The sequence below is a fragment of the Ursus americanus genome, chromosome 24 (genome assembly GCF_024610735.1).
Source record: "Ursus americanus isolate L20-20 chromosome 24, mUrsAme1.1.p, whole genome shotgun sequence".
NCBI lineage: Eukaryota > Metazoa > Chordata > Mammalia > Carnivora > Ursidae > Ursus > Ursus americanus.
Genome location: NC_142150.1, coordinates 46,825,162 through 46,843,539, shown reverse-complemented (window position 1 = coordinate 46,843,539; position 18,378 = coordinate 46,825,162). Strand labels below are relative to the sequence as shown.

General features: G+C 65.1%; 1 protein-coding gene across 1 annotated transcript in view; it reads left to right on the top strand.

The window, feature by feature from the left end:
- Positions 1 to 9,049: 9,049 nt before the first annotated feature.
- Positions 9,050 to 18,378, top strand: part of MUC5AC (mucin 5AC, oligomeric mucus/gel-forming) — a 34,498-nt gene continuing 25,169 nt past the window's right edge. Inside the window, 22 exon segments of the mRNA XM_087855151.1 lie at positions 9,050 to 9,119; positions 10,439 to 10,510; positions 11,179 to 11,238; positions 11,446 to 11,707; positions 12,033 to 12,147; positions 12,436 to 12,526; positions 13,262 to 13,371; positions 13,501 to 13,714; positions 13,797 to 13,922; positions 14,093 to 14,210; positions 14,469 to 14,607; positions 14,810 to 14,920; positions 15,445 to 15,514; positions 15,606 to 15,743; positions 15,829 to 15,993; positions 16,227 to 16,321; positions 16,750 to 16,876; positions 17,062 to 17,317; positions 17,395 to 17,447; positions 17,650 to 17,750; positions 17,896 to 18,047; positions 18,146 to 18,284. Coding sequence (XP_087711277.1) covers positions 9,050 to 9,119; positions 10,439 to 10,510; positions 11,179 to 11,238; positions 11,446 to 11,707; positions 12,033 to 12,147; positions 12,436 to 12,526; positions 13,262 to 13,371; positions 13,501 to 13,714; positions 13,797 to 13,922; positions 14,093 to 14,210; positions 14,469 to 14,607; positions 14,810 to 14,920; positions 15,445 to 15,514; positions 15,606 to 15,743; positions 15,829 to 15,993; positions 16,227 to 16,321; positions 16,750 to 16,876; positions 17,062 to 17,317; positions 17,395 to 17,447; positions 17,650 to 17,750; positions 17,896 to 18,047; positions 18,146 to 18,284 — 2,784 coding nt within the window.

Sequence of the window (18,378 nt, the reverse complement as noted above, 5' to 3'; positions counted from 1 at the left end):
CTCTGTCAAATAAATAAATAAAATCTTTAAAAAAATAATTAGGAGCCAGTAATGGAAAGTTAGCCAGAAGATCTCCAAATGCTCAGAAACACACGCTAAGTAATCCACGGGCCGAGGAGGGAGAGTTGGAGGGAGCACAAAGATAGACTGAGCCGCGTGCAAACGAAAGCACGATGTGTCGGAAGTCGCAGGGCAAAGCTCAGGCAGGGCTGCGGGAACTTCCATCGCGGGGAGCAATCGGTGTCCCTGATTTCAGGACCTACGAAACCACAAGGAGCAAACTGTGTGGTGCTGGGAGGGGCGGAGACGTGCGTCCGTGGACGTTTGTCCCAGACACGTAAACGCTGACGTTCTCACGGTATCCGCTGCAGCTGTATTTCTGGAACAGCGGGGAATGGAGGACAGCTCAGCTGTCCTTCCACAGGCGACGGGTTCGATCCGCGCCACCGACCGCGACACCACAGCAAACCGCAAACTATCTGTACACAAAACGATGAGGCGAATCTCCCGAGAATTACACCACATGAAGAAAGGCCAATCCCCGAAGGTCAGAGACTATTCTCGAAACAACAAATTATCGGAGTAGAGAATGGATTTGTGGTCGCCAGGGGTCACGGAGTGGTGGGCGTGGGGGGGGGGGGTCCTCGCGGGGATGGTTCCCCATCCTGAGCGTCTGTGTCACAGACTGGCTGAGATCTCCTGCTACAGTTTTGTGATAAATTCACTCAAAATGGATCAAGGACCTCAATATAAAACCTAAAATTGTAAACCTCTAGAAGAAAACGGGAGAAAATCTTGGTGGATCATGAAACAAGGACTTGGTAAACCGAGCCTCTTCTCAGCAAAACCTGCCACTCCTTGGTGGACCCGTGACGAGGATGAGAAGACCAGCGGTCAACGGGGGAAAGTATTTACGCATCACAAATGTGGTAAAGAGCTTGGATTCAAAACTCAGCAATAAGGAAGCCAACAGCTCAATTTAGAACTTGGCAGAAGTTTTCATGGACAGGTCAACAGAAAAAAGGAGCCGCCTCCTAGAGGCTCAGGGTTGGCGGGAGTCTGTCCCCTGCTTTTCCAGCTCCTAGAGGCGCCCACGCTCCCTGGCTCGCGGCCTGCCCCCCCATCGTGCGGCTGTGTACGTCTTCTCCCCCTGACTCTGCCCCCACCGCCTTCTTCCTGCTGCTTCCTTCTTCTGGCCTCTGGCCTCCCTTTTATAAAGACTCTGGACCTGTTACATCGGGACCCTCAGATCATCCAGGGTAACCCTCACTCCCATCCCAAGATCCTTAATTTAATGGCACCCACAAAGTCCCTTCCACCATGTAAGACGACACCTACAGGTCGCTCGCATGGATGGGGGCCTGGACATCTAGGCCGTGACCCAGCCTGAGACATACAAGAAAGTAATTGCAGCACAATAACTCTGTAATAAACTACTGGAAATTAGCATCAAAAAACCTCCCAATACGGGGCATCTGGGTGGCTCCGTCGCATAAGCGTCCAATGCTTGGTGTCAGCTCAGGTCACGATCCCGGGGTCCTGGGATGGAGCCTCACATCGGGCTCCCTGCTCCGCGGGGAGTCTGCTTCTCCCTCTCCCTCTGCCCAACCCCGCTTGTGCTCTCTCTCCCAAATAAGTAAATCTTTAAAAAACAAAACCGTTCAAACACTTAGGAATAAACTGAACAAGAAGTAGGCACGACCTCTACAGAGAACCGCAGGGAACTGCTGGAAGTGACCCAGAAGGAGCCCCTCACGTGAACAGACTGGAGGAAGAGAGGCTGCCTGCCCTCACTCCGGCCTGCGGACTCTGTCCTCCCCCAGCCCCAGCTGCCTTTTCGGCACCGACGAGCTCGGTCTAAGATTGGTGGGGCCGCAGCCACAGCGCTCCCAAGAGCCACGCGGGAGGACCTCGCCACCACTCCTCAGACTCCTCTAGTCCAGACCCAGTGGCATTCCACAGCCGTAGAGCCGAGGCCGGGCGGGGCAGCGGGGGCCCGGAGACAGAGCCGCGCACATGGCCACTCCGTCTATGCCCGATGCCCCGGGGAAAGCCAGCCGTGCGGGGCAGCCCGCCATCGGGTTGGGCACCTGACCAAGGGCACTTGTGCCCCACTCGAGCACAGAGCAGAGAGTGGGAGCAAGACGCTGGCTGGCGGCTCACGGAGACTGCATGGGGGTGACATCCTGTCTGAGCGGGGCTGTGGCTTGTGGGAATGGGGTGGACGCTCTAAGTGGCCCATTGTCTCTGCTTGTCAAGCCTCTTCAGCGCTGGGGCCACAGAGGCAGGGCTGTAAGCCGGGCGGGGTGGGAGGGCTCTGCAGCCCATCAGGGTCCCCCCTGCGGCCTGCCATCCCTGCCTCCGTCCTGCCTCAGCCTCCAGTCCAGGGTCAGAGGGCGTGTCCAGCCTCAGGAGCGGAGGCTGGACGTACCAAGGGATGGGGTGCTGTCTCGGCTGTCCCCGGGGCTCCTGAGAGCTCCCTACTCGCCCTCCCAGCCAGGGGCCCGGGGTCTGCAGGGGAGGGTGTCCGGGTCTCCCCAGCACCTCTCTGGGGACGCCACCACCGTGCTTCGGCTCTCTGGCTGAGGGACGTGTTTCCGGGGAAGGAATCCCCAGCCGCAGCCCCGCCGTCCTCGTGATTTCCTTCGGCATCTTGCCAGCACCTCTTTTCAAATCCAGGTTGCCCGGGCCACGAGTGTCTCTCTCCCAGGGTCACTTCCTGGCTGCCTGGGCCCCTGGCTCTTGTGTCCCTGGTCCCTCTGGAGGGACACGGTGTTGCCCCCCCCCCCCGCCCCCGGGGCCAGGCCGAGGGAGGTGGGGTATCGCAGTCTAGCCGCGGTGCAGGTGGGGCCCTGGGGGGTAGTGATTCAGAGTAGGTGTGTACAGAACACCTGTGGCCGTTTGCCCGCACGGAATTCCTCAGAGATTGCAGGGGTGACTGCCCGTCCGCACGCACGCTGGTTTGCTGAGAGGGAGCCCCGGGCAGGGTGGTTCCCCAGCACCTCTGGGCTTCTAGCCCCCACAGTGGGTGCCCGGGCGGGAGAGCTCCCAGTGCGGACACCCCGCCAGCCCTGGGAGCCTTGGGGACGCTGGCTTAGCCCCCCCGCTGCGGCTCAGCTCCCTCCAAACCATGGCTTTTGTGAACATACCCGAGACCTGGCTGGTTTATTTGTATTGTATAGGGAACCTGGGAAAGTGGAGGAGCAGAAGCCCCTCTAGCTGGAGGCCTGGGCGGGGCTGTGGGGCCGGAGGACCCGCGGGGGTGGGGGGGCAACAGGCTCAGAGAGTTTGCTGCAAAATGTCTCCTTTTAGATCTGCGAAGGTCTACCTTTATTTATGGTTATTTTCTCAAAGCGGGGTTTTGCTTTAATTTTTTTCCAATTAAAAAAATTGTGGTAAAACACACAGAACATGGAGCATACGGTGTTCACCACCTCTGAGCCCACAGCTCGGGCACTAAGCTCATTCGTGCTGTGCAGCCGTCCCCACCGTCCGTCTCCAGAACTTTCCATCTTCCCAAAGGGAAACTCTGTCTCCCCGAGACACCGACCCCCGTCCCTCCCCCGGCCCCTGCCGTCCACTCTCTGTCCCTGTGAATCTGGAGACCCTAGGGACCTCGTGTGGGTGAATCCTGCAGTATTTGTCCCTTTGTGTCTGGCCTGTTTCACTCAGCGTCACGTCCCCCAGGTCCATCCACGCTGTGGCTGGTGTCAGCGTGTCCCTCCGTGTTCGGGCCGAGTGACGGTCCGGTGTGTGGATGGACCACGTTTATCCGCTCGTCCGTCGATGACACTTCTGCCTTTTTGCTGTTAGCAATGCCGCTCGAATGTGGGGACCCAAGTGTCTCAAGACCCTGCTTTCAATTCTTTGTGGGATATACCCAGAAGTGGTGCTGTAATTACCACAAATAGGATTTTACACTGAGAAAAATACCTTTTAAATTTGCTGATAGTATTAGACAGACCCTCCACCCCCACACCCCTGCCGTGCGGGTGTCAGAGAGGCTGACCCGTGGTGCATGTGCCGTGGGGAGCGCGGTGAGGGACACGTGGACGACAGCACATTCTGTCTGTCCTTCCTGGTGATCAAGGGGCAGGTTCCAGCTCCCCAGTGGGGAAACAGCATGTTGGTGGGGCTGGTGGCCCCTTGGGGTCAGAGGAGGGGCAGCCTGTGAGCCGCTCCCTGACTCCCTAGGACACAAATGTGCTCACCTTCAGGGAACAGCCCCGACAGACAGTGCCTTCCCCCACTGTCACAGACCCTACGGGGGCTGTGGGGGCAGGGGTGGGGCCCGCCGTGGATGGGGTGATACTGGGGACCCGGGTGGGGGTGGGGCACGGGGGGAGCTGATCCCTCGGCCAGACCGTGGACCTTGGGGGCCAGGGCTCAGTGGCCAGCCCAGCTCTCTGGAGGAATTCTGTTTGTCCAGTGATTCACATAAATAAATACACGCACGGAGGTTTCGAATCAGTGCAGCCCCGCCGTAAAACCAAATTTACTCTCTGCTCCCTTTCTGTCTCGTGGGAGAGCACGCCCCTGCCCCCCAGCCCATCGGGCAGTGAGGGTCTCAGGCCCTCAGGACCAGGAGGCGGAGCCCAGCCGCGGGCATCGTGGGATGGCTCCCCCCGGGCCCCCCGCGGCAAAGCAGGGAGGGATCATTGTCTTTGTCCTTATCAAGGAAGCTCCGGCCTGGAGACACCCGGCCCACACCTGCCCTCTCTGTCCACAGCGCCCACAGATAATCCAGCCCGCTATCAGTGGCTCCCAGAGCCCCACTTCCCACTTCCTCTTCGTGGTTGTAAGGACGCGGCCTGTCCCGGTTGAGAAATCACTCCCTATCACCTGGGACAAGCGGTAACCCTTCTGCAAATGCCCATTTCCCAATCTGTGACGCCAGCAAGCTTGGCACCTGCACAGTGGGTGCGGGCGGCCCGGGCACACCCCCGACCCTCGGGAAGTCCTGGGCGGCCCGCGCAACTGCAGGCGGGGCCGCGGGCCCTGACGGCTGGGCTGCGTGGATCAGGAGCTCTGCCTTGATTTCAGGCACGGCCGGGAGAGGAAGATATGGCCCGTTTAACCGCCACGGTCCAAGATTTGACGTCCGTTGGGGGAGCCACGATCCCACACTCATTAAATGTGCAAAAAGTCCAAGAAATGACACAGTGTGGAGTCATCAGGCGTTTTCAGGGATGAGGAAGCAGGAGCTCTGCAAGGCCAGACCCAGCCCACGTCTCGGGGGGCAAGGGGGGGGTGGATCCCATGAGGGCAGTGCGGGCACTTCTGGGGACCAGATGAAGCTCAGGGGACGCCTCGCTGGTTCGTGTGTCCGAGCCGCTGGCCCTGTGGTCACTGTTTCCCGGAGAAGGAGGGACCTGAGGCGCAGGGAGGGTGATACATGGGCCCCGGGCCACATGGCGGGTGGGATTCCACCGTCTCCTCGAGTCTGGAGCCCCAGCCCCCCAGGCGCCTGCCATCCGAGTCGTCCTCCAAGAGGGGGTAAGCACACTGCCTCCCACTGCGAGGTCTGGGTTTTTAAGGACTGAATGAAACGGCGAAGGCCCCGAGAAGCGTGCCTGCTGCGTCAGGCGCTCTGGCCAGTGCTGGCTGTCAGTGCGTTGGAGCGGCTGGCCGGGCCTCGGGGCCCCCGGGAGGGGCCTGGGGGCAGCGGTGCTCACGTCTGTGGAGGGCGGAGGCTGCGAGACGCAGGGCGGTCTGGGTGCGACCTTCTCTGGGGGAGGGGTTGGGGGCCTGGAGTGTGGGGTGCGGGTGCCGACTGCTGGGTGGGAGGCACCCCGGGTGGGAGGCGGGAATTGGGGTGTGTCCCCACTGCAGGCCCTGGAGGGCAAGAGGCTGGCAGGAAAATCCTCGCTGACCTCATCCCAGAGAGAGAACAGCAGCCCCATGGAACCCCACTTGAGAAGAGCCGCGAGGCTGCCTCCTGTCCCCGCCTTAGCCCGGCCTCCCCCGGACAGACCCCCTCCTGCAGCGTCATGAGAAGAAGGGCAGTTGGGGAGCAGCCGCCTAGGTCCCGCTGGCCAGTGCCAAGTGACCCCAGGAGCTCTGTGGGTCACCTGCTTCGGGGCCTTGGCTGTGCCCAGGGTAGGATATCCAATGGGGGGCAGGCGGCATGGAAACCAGTGTCCCCCTCCCTGGTCACCTTGGCCAAGAACAGCTGGGTGGGCTGGTTGGGGTGAGGGTCAGGCCAGGGCTGGGAACCCGAAGCCCCAGGACGGTGACGCTTCCTACAGCGACGGGCTTCAGAGGAGCGGGCGAGGGGCCCTGTCTCAGGCCAGGACACACCGAGGGGCTGGGGCTGCTTGCATCGGAGCTGCACGGAACACGGTGCCCCCGGGGGCCCAGAGCCTGGCCCCACCTTCACCCTCACCCCCCGGAGGGGAGCACTGGCTCTCACCCCACCTGCGGGCCCTTGCTCCCAGTGGGGCCCTGCTCAGGCTGGATCCTGGGCTGGTGGGCTTTGTCCTCACCTGGGTCAGCCCCGGTCCAGTCACCCGTGACAAAGAGGGACGTCCAATGGCCGCTTTCTGCCCCAAATCTGAGTGGTGCAGTGATAGCAGTGACAGCAAGAGCCCCACTCTGGGTTGTGGCCAAGGCCTGCGCGCCGTTCCTCCCTTCTGCACGGCAAGGCCAGCCAGATCCTGTGAGGGCCGGACCCCATCCCGTCTCACTGGACTCCCGCCCCATCACTTTATCAGACCTCGGGGTGGGGGGTGGGCGGTGGCCCAGGCCCTGGCCGTGTGGCCCCCCAGGGACCCTGGGGGAGCAAAGGCTTCTGGGGCCACTGCCCTGGGCCAGGCCTGTCCCCACGTGTGCCCCCTGCCCCTGTGCATGGCACCCGTGCTGCGGGTCCCCTTCTCGTGTGACCCACTGCCTGCAAAGACTGCCATGGACCCTGTCCTCAGATGAGGAAATGGAGGCTCAGACAGGCCACAGCTAGCCCCAGCCTCGCCCTGTCCCCACTCCACCACTCGCTGAATGTGAAGTCTTCCAAGAAGGGGCAGGAGGGCAGAGTCACTGCCTGGCTGCTCCAGGGGACCCCCAACCCCTCACCCTTCCACAGCCCCTCTGTAGTCTTGGCTTTGGCTCAGTGCATGGCCACCGAGTGGACGATGTTGGGGACACGATGGCCAAGCACGGATACTCAGAAGGGCGCATGCTTGCCCTCAACCAGCTCCAGGGGCACAAGGTCACAGGGAAGAAGGACCCTGATGTTTGAAGCTAGGTGGCCAGTCCCACACCTGCCCTGACTCCAGTGCCCTCCCCAGGGGTCCCTCAGCTGAGACGTGAGCTGGCACCCGGTCTGGGGCCTCCCAGGGTGTCCTGCCTGGGTTGGGTTTTCAGAGGACAGGAAAGTGCCTGGTATCCCGGGTCCTGTGGTTCAGGTTGGGCCCCAGGAGGGAGCCCGGGGCAGCCAGGCTGTCGTGGACGCGGGCAGCGGCCCCAGGCAGCATCTAACGGGAGATGGAGGGGGATGAGCCTGGGAAGGGAAGTTAACCTGGGGCCCGACCTGCTGTGGCCTGGAGGCGCCTGGGCGGCCAGCACTGGGTGGCCAGCAGTGCCCGCAGCCGGCCGGGTGGCCCAGCCTTGTACATGCAGGACGTGTCCCCCGGAGGGCACGGCTGCTGACTCAGAGGAGCGATGGGTCCCATGTGAACTCGGGCGTGAGTCCAGGGCCGGCAGCATGGACACTGCTGGACCTGTGCCTATCTGCCCTTAGGGGGGGAACGTCTGTCCTTCACACTCCCTCAGCCAGGGTCCCGGCCCCCACTCACAGACCCTCGAGGCCTTGCCCACGGCCCCAGTTTCCCACCATTCACCATCCTGACCACCACAGCCTCACAGGCCTTTGGAGCCAGACTCGACCACCCTGCGTCCCTGGGGACCCCGCTGCCCTGCTCAGCCACAGGGGACCTGGTGTCCAGCTCCAAGGCCAAGCTGGGGAGCTGGGGGGGGGTGGTCAGAACGGCGAAGCAGCAGCCTGCTGGGGGCTGCACTCACTCACCCCCATCAGGCTTCCGTTCCTGCTCCCACACGATCCCACATGATCCCCACGCCCCCCCAGCGCACGCCGTGCTCCCTCACAGGTGCCAGGGCCAAGTCGGGGCATGGGGAGGGGATGACTCAGAGACCCCAAAACCAGGTGACCATAAGGCACTGGGACAGACACCCCTGCCCACCCCGTGCAGGTAAGAGATGCTCAGAATGGCCCAGGCCAGGTGCTCCCACTGCCTTTGCCGCCACCCTCCCCAGTGGCGACCACCGGGTCGGGCCGCTCATAGGCAGTGGAGCTGCTGGTCTGTGGGGTGTGTGAACACCTTGTGGGGGAGAGGTCAGCCCTGGTACACAGCACCCCAAAAGGACCCGACGCCCACACACCCATGGTGTGGGGCGGGGTGTCCGTTGTACTACAGGGCCGTCTCGGCCCACCTGTCGGGATGATTTCTAGGGTAAGCCAGGCGGCAGCTTCTCGGCCCGGTGGGCGTGGCCACTTCCACCCCTCGTGGCCACGAGGCCACGTGTGACTCAAGCTGGCCCGGGGCTGCCCACGGCCTGCCTGGAGCCAGGAACCGGAAGCCCAGCCGGGGTCCAAGGCGGTGCCAAGCTGGGGGCTGCGCCGTGGGGCAGGGTCCTATCCCTGGGGGCGCTGCCCCCTGAGACCCTCTTGAGAGGGTGAGGTCCTGGCTATCCCATCAGGCCCAGGAAGTCCGTGGGGTCCAGCTCCAGAGAAGCACGCCCAGGGAAACTGTAGGTGCGAGGGGTGCGGCAGAAGAATCCCTCCAGGCCAGGGCTTGGGGAGCCCTCAGGAAACCAGGCCCCGCCTGGCAGCTACACCCATCTCTGCCTGTCCCCGGCTGCTGGCCAGCCCCAAGCGAGTGCCCACTGTTTACCTGGGTGAGGGGAGCGGCAGGCCCGCCCCGCCCACCCACGTGAAGCCGCTGGGGCTGGAGCCAGCTCTGGGGCTACAAAAGGCTGGTGCCCACGCAGGTCCTTCCTCAGACGCTGCCCCTGGGGACTTCCCTCCCTCTGTAGGATGGGTGTCGGCTGGAAGCTGGCCCCTCTCTGGGCCCTGGCCCTCACCCTGGCCAGTGCCCAGCACGCAGGTAAGGCTCCCGAAGAGCAGCTTTCCCAGCCTGGCCCCGGCTCTGACCTGGCATCCCTGCGGCTCCCCCACATCCTGGGGTGGCTCTGTGGCTGGGGGAGCGGCGGGCAGCTCCGAGGCCTTGCCCTGGCTCCGGGGAAGCTGAGTGTGTCTGTGAGCGGCTCCCGGGCCTGACCCTCACCACCCTGCAGTTGTCAGCTTGTGGGGTTGGGAAGAGCTCTCGGGGCTGCAGGGGTCCATGTGGGAGCAGGGGCCCCTGAGGTTGGGCTGCTCGAGGGAAGCAGGAACCCAGCGTCTCTGAGCATCCTGCCTGCCTTCCCAGCCAGCAGGCCAGCCTCTGGCCGGCATGTCCATCCATGTGTGTCTTCCTGCTGCTCGCTGCCTCTGCCCCCTGCCAGGCCTGCTCTGAGCAGGTGCTCGGGGCCCTGGGCTAGCCTGGCAGGGCTGCCCACCTGTCCCTGCGACGCCCCCAGTTCACCGGCTCGTTTTCCCCATCTGGGCCTTGAGAGGGGTTTCCAGGGGGCCTCGGCCTTGGGGGGCAGGTGTGATCGTGAGGTCCATGCTGTGAGGAGGCTGGGGAGAGGTTCACGGACCCTCTGAGGCCCCCTCCCACCCAGGTCTGCACCTCTCGGCCTCAGAGCCAGGGGACACCTGGGCCCCGGACAGGTGTCGGTGACAGCGTGCTCCAAGAGGAGCTGCCCGGGGTGAGGGGCAACGTTCCTGAGGCCCTTAGCACCATGGGGACCACACCATGGCACCCTGCACGCCTGCACCCTGCAGTCCCCGGCCTCCCGCCGCCATGTGCGGGGCCAGCCCCTGCTGGGTGCTCCCGGGGCACCTGCGTCAGGGATGAGTGTAGACTGTCCCTGCAGGGTCAGGGGCTGGGCCAGGCAGCCCCACCTCACTCGGCTCCGTATCCCCCAGTCTGTCCCAAATTCTCCCTCAGGGCTCTGGTTGTCTCCTGACATGCTCAGCCGACCCATAGCTCCTACCGTCTGGTCCCTCCACAGGCTGCCCCATGCCCCCATGTCCCAAGCAGAGAGATTCTCAGTGTGAATGAAGGAATAGTGAGTGAACGAAGGGCTCTGGGACATGCCACACCAGGGCCAGGGGACCCCCAAGTGCTCATGGGGCCAAGCTGAGGGAATATTCATAGAGGGTCGTGGGCCTGACATGGGCAGCGTGGACAGAGACCCTCCCTGAATTCCCAGCCCCGCGCAGAGAGAACCCTCCCCCTGTTCCAGGCCCCTCCATCTGCCCGTCCACCTCTCTGTGCCCTGTCTGCCTGGCTCAGGCCAGTGTCCTCTCTTCTTCTGATAGGCCAGGCCCAGGACGGCTCTGTGGAACGTGGCCACAAGTCTCCAGACCTTCCCGTCCCCCAGGAGCTTGGTGGTGAGTTGACCTCCACCTGTCAGGGCTGCTCTGCCCCCCTCCCTTGGGGCTAGAACTTGGGGGCTGGAGGACACCCCCCCACACACAGCCCCGGTCAATCACCTGGCAGCTCGATCCCCCAAGGCTGCTTGTGTCCATCCCTGAAGCAGCTTCTGACAGGACGGCAGGCTGGAGGCCCGAACTCACAGCCGCGTCTCTCCCCATAGTCCTGATCCCCTAGCCACGTATGGGTCCCCCTGGCCTGTGGCAGGGGCTGGCGGGGTGGCCTCTTCGGGTACTCCTGTGCCACCATGCTGGGCGTGCAGCCCCGGGAGAGGGTCATTCCTCTGAACTGGGCAAAGAGGCAGGCTCTCCGTGCCCGGCCACAGCACTCAAGGAGTCCTGGGCGCCTGGAGTTGACTCGGGCACTTCTGAGACTCTGGGCACCAGGGAAGAGTTCTGGGCAGAGTTCTGGGCCGGAGAGCTCACAGCCCCTCGGGATGGCCGGGAGGGAAGGCCGCCAGCCTGCAGGAGCCTTGGCTGCCCCTGTGGACCCGACGTCCAGCTCCAAGCTGGGCGTGGCACCAATGGGCATGGTGCCAATGGGCGTGGCCAGGGGGGCAGAGAGGCCCGACTCCAGTCGCAGCCATGCGTGCAGGCGGCGTGACGCCGTGCCCCCGTTCCCACAGGCCGCCCACTCCACAGGATGACCTTCGTGCCCCCTCTGAGGACGGCCCCGGTGGTTCGAGGTGAGCGAGGGTCTGCGAGGCCGGGCTGGGGGGCGGCTGGAAGGGGTCCCGCTCCCCAGGGAGATGCTGACTAAGGACTGGAAGAGGGTCCGCGTTCCCAGGAGGGCCTGGGTGCAGGCAGCTCCTCCCCAGCCGCCCGGCCCCCAGGCAGCCATGTCCTGGGCTCGGGGCGCAGGACGGCACCCTCAGGACCGCCTTGGCCCGCAGCCCGGAACCCCGCACACAACGGGCGCGTGTGCAGCACCTGGGGCGACTTCCACTACAAGACCTTCGACGGGGACGTCTTCCGCTTCCCGGGCCTGTGCAACTACGTCTTCTCCGCGCACTGCGGCGCCGCCTACGAGGACTTCAACGTCCAGCTCCGCCGCGGCCGGGAGTCCAACACCACCACGGTCATCAGAGTCACCATGAAGCTCGATGGCATGGTCATCCAGCTGACCAAGGACTCCATCCTGGTCAACGGCCACCTGTGAGTCTGGGTGGTTGTGGGGGGGCGTGGGGTCGTCCCTGAGTGTGGGGCCCACCCGGGCTCTCCCCGGGTCCCTGTGCTGGGCCCCCTGCGTGTGCCCCCAGAGGCCCGGGGCTCTTTTCCTGCCTGGGGAAGTGGCTCCCTTCCTAGTTCCTCTGTGAGACCGGAGCTCCGGGGTCTCCTGTCCTGTCCTCCTGTGGCTCTGTCCATGGGCACAGTGCTCTGGGTACATACGTGCCCACAGGGGCCCTCCCTGGTCAAGGGCCAGACCGCCGTTGCCCCGTCCCTGCGTGCCCTCGGCCTCAGCCCAGCCCTCTCTCCACAGAGTTCAGCTGCCCTTTAGCCAGTTCGGGGTCCTCATCGAGTTCAGCAGCAGCTATCTGAAGGTGGTGGCCCGGCTGGGCCTGGTCTTCATGTGGGACCAAGACGACAGTGTGCTGGTGAGGCCGGGGCCTGGGGCCGGGGTGGGGGCACCGCCAGCCCCACAGCCTCCCCCGAGAGGGATGGGATGGCCAGACCCCGCCGCACAGGGCCAGTGGGGGGGGGCCCAGAGGGACCTACCTCCCCCCCATGGAGACCCTGAAGGCGTGGGGGGCAGGGGTCCACGGCCCGCGTCGCCTCTGTGAGGAGCCCCCAGCCCCTCCTTGGGAATGTCCCTGCCTCGTCTGTCCTCCCCGTCCTGAGACGTCCCCGTGGGGCCAGGTGTCTGACGTGCGCTCTTATTCCAGCTGGAGCTGGACCCCAAGTATAGCAACCAGACCTGTGGGCTCTGCGGAGACTTCAGTGGTCAGCCTGTGTTCAACGAGTTCCTCTCCCACGGTGAGCCCCTCCCTGCGGCTGCCCCACGGTAGCCGGGCTCCTTCCCCAGTGCTCCCCCGGAGGCTGTGTTCCAGAATCCCGGTCAGATGTCCCCAGCTTGTGTGCCCGTGCACACGCTCTCGCAGAGCTGCACGCACGTGCCCACACGTGCACAGACATGTCCCCAGCTTGTGTGCCCGTGCACACGCACACGCAGAGCTGCACGCACGTGCCCACACGTGCACAATGCCAGCACACCCACACATGTGCCTCCCCGTGCCCTCGGCACCGCCTCCGAGCAGACCTCTCACGGTTTCTTGGGCCTCCTGCTTCCGGGAAGTGGTATTTCATGTGACCCACACCAACCAGAGTCCCCGACTCCCAGGTCCCTCTCGCCAGGCCCATGAAGCCCACATGAGGCTCACCCATAAGGGGCTTGCAGCCACGGGGAATGTGCCTGCCCAAGCATCCGGCGGCCCCGTGTGGGCTTGGCTGGGCTCTGAGGGCCGGGGCAGGTCAAGGTCACGCTCCAGCCCCCTGGACTGTGTGCTGCCCTGGGCTTGGAGAGCCCCAGTTACCAGGCCTCAGCCCTCTGCCTGCAACCCCGAATGACTTGGTGATCCCCCAGTTAATCCTCAGACATCCCTTAACCCAGCAGTGTGGATGGGAGAAGAGGTGTGTGTGGGGGGGGAGACACCTTGGGGGAAGGCACGGGGCCCCGGGAACTTAAAGAGCCTGGCGTTGCACTACCCGCAGGTGTCAAGCTGACCCCCATCGAGTTTGGGAATCTGCAGAAGATGGACGGCCCCACAGAGCAGTGTCAGGACCCTGTCCCTGTGCCCCCGAGGGACTGCTCGCCCGGCACTGTAAGCCCTGGTGTGAATGGGCACTGGGGGGCGGGTCCTGCTCCTGCGGGGGCCGAGGCGGGTGGGGGCCAGGAGTCCGGGGGAGGGTCTGGAGTCTGCCCTCAGCGTGGCCCCCGGCTCCGCCCCCAGGGCATCTGCGAGGAGGTCCTGAGCAGCTGGCTGTTCTCGGGCTGCCGCGCTCTGGTGGACGCCAGCAGCTATGTGCAGGCCTGCCGGCAAGACCTCTGCCTCTGTGAGCACGCCGACCGCACCAGCTGCATCTGCCCCACGCTCGCCGAGTACTCCCGCCAGTGCACCCACGCCGGGGGGCTGCCCTTGGACTGGAGGGGCCCCCACCTCTGCCGTGAGTGCCCCCCTCATGCTGCCCTGCCTGGGCCCAGAGGTGGGGGCAGAATGTGACACGGGCTCCGTCCTCTGCCCTGCAGCCCAGACCTGCCCCCTCAACATGCAGTATCACGAGTGCGGCTCGCCCTGCACCGACACCTGCTCCAACCCGGAGCACTCCCAGCTCTGCGAGGACCACTGCGTGGCTGGCTGCTTCTGTCCTGAGGGTGAGAGCAGCCCCCCCCCCTGCCGAGCATCACACAGACGTGTTCTGGGCCCCGGGGTCTGAGGAGCCCCTGGGGGGCAGGGCGACCTGGGGCAGAGGGCCGGTCCCCTCCACCTGCTCAGGAGGTGGACACAGCCTGGCACCTGCCCGATGGCCTGCCTGCCTCTGCAGGGACGGTGCTCGATGACATCGGCCAGACCGGCTGCATCCCGGCATCCCAGTGCGCCTGTGTGCACAATGGGGCCACCTACGCTCCCGGAGCCGGCTACGCCACGGACTGCACCAACTGGTAGGACCCCAGGCCCCTGCCCTCCTGGACCCCCGGGCATGTCCTGGGATGGCCCTCGGGAGGCCATGGCCCAAGTGCTGGCTGGCATCTCTCACCCGGGGCCCCGGGTACGGGCCAGGGGCTCACCACGCAGACACCGATAGGTCCGGTCTATGCGGTGATGCAGGCGGGTCTGGGCAAGACCCGTGTCCACCTGCCAGTGGGGGGGGGGGCTGGGTGCTCCCAGGGGCTGCACACACATGGTCTCTCCTGGTTCAGCACCTGCTCCAGAGGCCAGTGGAGCTGCCGGGAGCTGCCGTGCCCAGGCACCTGCTCGGTGCTGGGGGGTGCCCACTTCTCCACGTTCGACGAAAGGCAGTACACCGTGCACGGGGACTGCAGCTACGTGCTGGCCAAGGTACGGGCCCCAGGGTCCTCGCTCCGGCAGAGTGGCTTCGGCCGCGGGTCTGGGGCCAGCCCACCCCCGCCTGGGCTGCAGGCAGCCGCTGCATCTGCCACCCCCAGCTCCTGGCGCCACCCCACAGGACTTCTAGGGTGGGCGGGGAGGCAGGGAGGTGGGCTGGCGCCTCTGGGCAGAGCGTGACTACCCGTGTCTGCAGCCCTGTAACGGCAGCGCCTTCACCGTGCTGGCAGAGCTGCGCAGGTGCGGCCTGACGGACAGCGAGACGTGCCTGAGGAGCCTGACGCTGAGCCTGGGCGGGGGGCACACGGTGAGCGCAGACCCGGGGGTCGGCGGAGGGGGGGGGCACATGGTGAGTGCAGATGTGGGTTGGGGGAGTCTGTGTCCTTCATGGCAAGTGACGTCTGCCCTTGATCCTGGTGTGGGGGAGCGAGGGGCTGGGGCGCAGCCTGAGGACCCTCCCACCCCATGGGTCTCTGAGTGACAGTCCCCAGATGGAACTGCTGGGGGGAGGGGCACCGGGGCCTCCACGCCTGCCCCACCAGCCCCGGAAGGAGGGACCAGGGCACTCCTGGTAGCTCGGCTTCATTGAAGGCAACTTCCCTCTATTGTATTTTATTTTTTATTTATTTTTGCTTTTTTAATTTTATTTTTTCATGAAATCACTCGGGTTTTTACCTGAGAGAATGCTTGGTCCTTGAGGGAAACGCAGATAAGAAGCTGAGCCTGGGGCAGAACTTGGGTCATCAGCCCCTCCTCGTGGGAGCCTGTGGCCGCCAGGGCCAGGGGTCCTGCAGGCACAAGTCACCTGACCCCGCTCCCTGCTACTCCCAGGTCATCACGGTCAAGGCCAGTGGAGAGGTGTTTGTGAACCAGATCTTCACCCAGATGCCTGTCTCCGCAGGTGAGGGCGTTGGGCCTGACCCTCCCCCCCCCCCCCGCTGGAGGGTCCCGCCCTTCACAGCCCACTGAGGCCTTGTCCCCTGTGTCCACAGCCAACGTCACGCTCTTCAGACCCTCGACCTTTTTCATCATCGCCCAGACCAACCTGGGCCTGCAGCTGAGTATCCAGCTGGCGCCACTCATGCAGGTGTTTGTGAGGCTGGGGCCCGAGCTCCGTGGGCGGACCTGCGGTAAGAGGCGCTGCCTGCCCTGGGAGCCAGAGCCCGCCCTGAGTGGCCAGGGCTCGCGGGGTCTCATGCTGCCCTCCTGCCCCAGGCCTGTGCGGGAACTTCAACCAGAACCAGGCCGACGACTTCCGGACCCTCAGCGGCGTGGTGGAGGGCACGGCCGCCGCCTTCGCCAACACCTGGAAGACCCAGGCCGCCTGCCCCAACGTTAAGAACAGCTTCGAGGACCCCTGCTCCCTCAGCGTCGAGAACGGTACGTGGATTGCTGCGGCCCACCCGGGTGCCCGTGACCCCGGGCTGCAGAATCCACTCTGGGCCTGGAGGAGGGATTTAGGAGGTAAACGGGCAAACTTGCCAACGCGTTTCCCGTTACGGCCGTGGAACTTCTGGAAGAAGAGAAGCAGGGTGCTGTGGGGGTGGTGACTGCCGGCCGCAGCAGGGGACGACCGTCCGGCATGCCGACCACACTTGCTCCTCTGTCCACAGAGAAGTATGCTCAGCACTGGTGCTCCCGGCTGACGGACCCCCACGGCCCCTTCGCCCGGTGCCACGCTGCCGTGAACCCTGGCACCTACTACTCGGTAATGCCCGCCCCCTGGCCTCTCCCCTCTGGCCACGCGCTGCCCTCCGTGTGGGGAGAGGGGCTCCACAAGGGTCCGACGTGGTCCCGAGGTCTGGAGTTTATCTGGGCCTCCATCCCCGTAACCAGGCACGGGGCTGACAACCCCTGAGGGCTCGTGGCCCACCGGGCCCTGGAGTCCACATGAGAAATTGGTGGTGGCCGAGATGCTCTGGGGTCTGGGCCGGACCTCATGGGCGGGCACCTGTTGGGTCCCAGGGAGGAGGGGCCGTGGTCCTTCCAGCACCCACCTGGAGGGGGCTTGGTGCCAAGGGTCTGCGGGGGGCATGGGGGACACTGGCGTGGGCTCGAGGAAGGGTCCTAGAGGAGGCGGGGGCAGCAGCGTGGGGGATGCTCACCGCGTGCGTGTGACGACGGCTCCATCCCCAGAACTGCATGTTCGACACGTGTAACTGTGAGAAGAGCGAGGACTGCCTGTGCGCGGCCCTGTCCTCCTACGTGCACGCCTGTGCCTCCAAGGGGGTGCTGCTCTGTGGCTGGAGGGACGGCGTGTGCAGTGAGTGTCCCCCCATCAGAACACCTGCTCCAGGGCCCCCATCCCCGTGCGGGGCTCGGAGGCCTGGAGCGCCGGGACCAGCCTGGCCTGGGACCCTGTAGCTGGGGCAGGGGGAGGTGGGGGCGGGGTGCGGGTGATGGCTGCCGCTCTGTCCTGACGGATGTCCCCTGCCCGGCATCCTGCAGCGAAGTCCATGACCACCTGCCCCAAGTCGCTGACCTACCGCTACCACATCAGCACCTGCCAGCCCACCTGCCGGGCCCGGAGTCACGAGGACGTCACCTGTGGCATCAGCTTTGTCCCCGTGGACGGCTGCACCTGCCCCCGTGGCACCTTCATGGACGATGCGGGCAAGTGTGTGCCGGCCACCAGCTGTCCCTGCTACTACGGGGGCTCCGTGGTCCCCAACGGGGAGTCACTGCATGAGCGTGGAGTCATCTGGTAAGAGCCCTGGCCGCATGGGCCTGGTGGGGAGGGCGGCCAGCATGGGGGACCCTCTGACCACCCTCTCGTCCCAGCACCTGCACCCAAGGCACGCTGACCTGCATCGGAGGCCAGGTTCCCACCCCAGGTGAGTCCACAGCGAGGGAGGGGCTCTCATGCACCCTGTGGACACACGCGTGCACACACGCGCTCACACACGCACCCCGCTGGCCGTGCCCCAGGCGGGTGGCACAGACTTGGCTGCTGGGACACACGGTGTGCAGCTGCGTCTCTCAGAGCCAGCCCGGCGGGTGGTGGCGGGGGGCCCTGAATGGTGCCTGCCTCCCCAGTCTGCACCCCGCCCATGGTCTACCTGGACTGTCGCAATGCCACGCCGGGGACCGCTGGGGCCGGCTGCCAGAAGAGCTGCTTCACCCTGGACATGGACTGCGTGAGTGCCCCCCACACCCCCGGGGACCCCACCTGCCAAGGGCCCTCTGGGGCTGGTCCCAGGAAGACCGCCACAGGCTGTTGGGGGTGGGACACCTCCGTTGTCGACCCCTGGCCCACTGAGCCATGTCTCCTGCACCCCACAGTACAGCTCCCAGTGTGAGCCTGGCTGCGTGTGTCCTGACGGGCTGGTGGCCGACGGTGAGGGCCGCTGCATTGCCGCAGCAGACTGCCCCTGTGTGCACAACGAGGCCAGCTACCTGCCCGGCCAGACCGTCCGGGTGGGCTGCAACACCTGGTACGCGGGGGTGTGGCCCCAGCCCTCCAGGCCTGCCCGCGGTCCCCACCCCCGACTCCCTGCGCCAGCCCGGACTGACCGGTGCCCCCCCGCCCCAGCACCTGTAAGAACAGGATGTGGCAGTGCACAGACGAGGCCTGCCTGGCCACCTGCGCCGTGTACGGGGACGGCCACTACCTCACCTTCGACGGCAGGCGCTTCAGCTTCAGTGGGGACTGCGCCTACACCCTGCTTCAGGTACACGGTCCCGGCGGCTCCCCGGCTGTCCCGCGGTCCTGCGGTGCGGCTCTGGGTACCCCAGCCCCTGGCCGCAGGAACAGCCTCCGCCTCT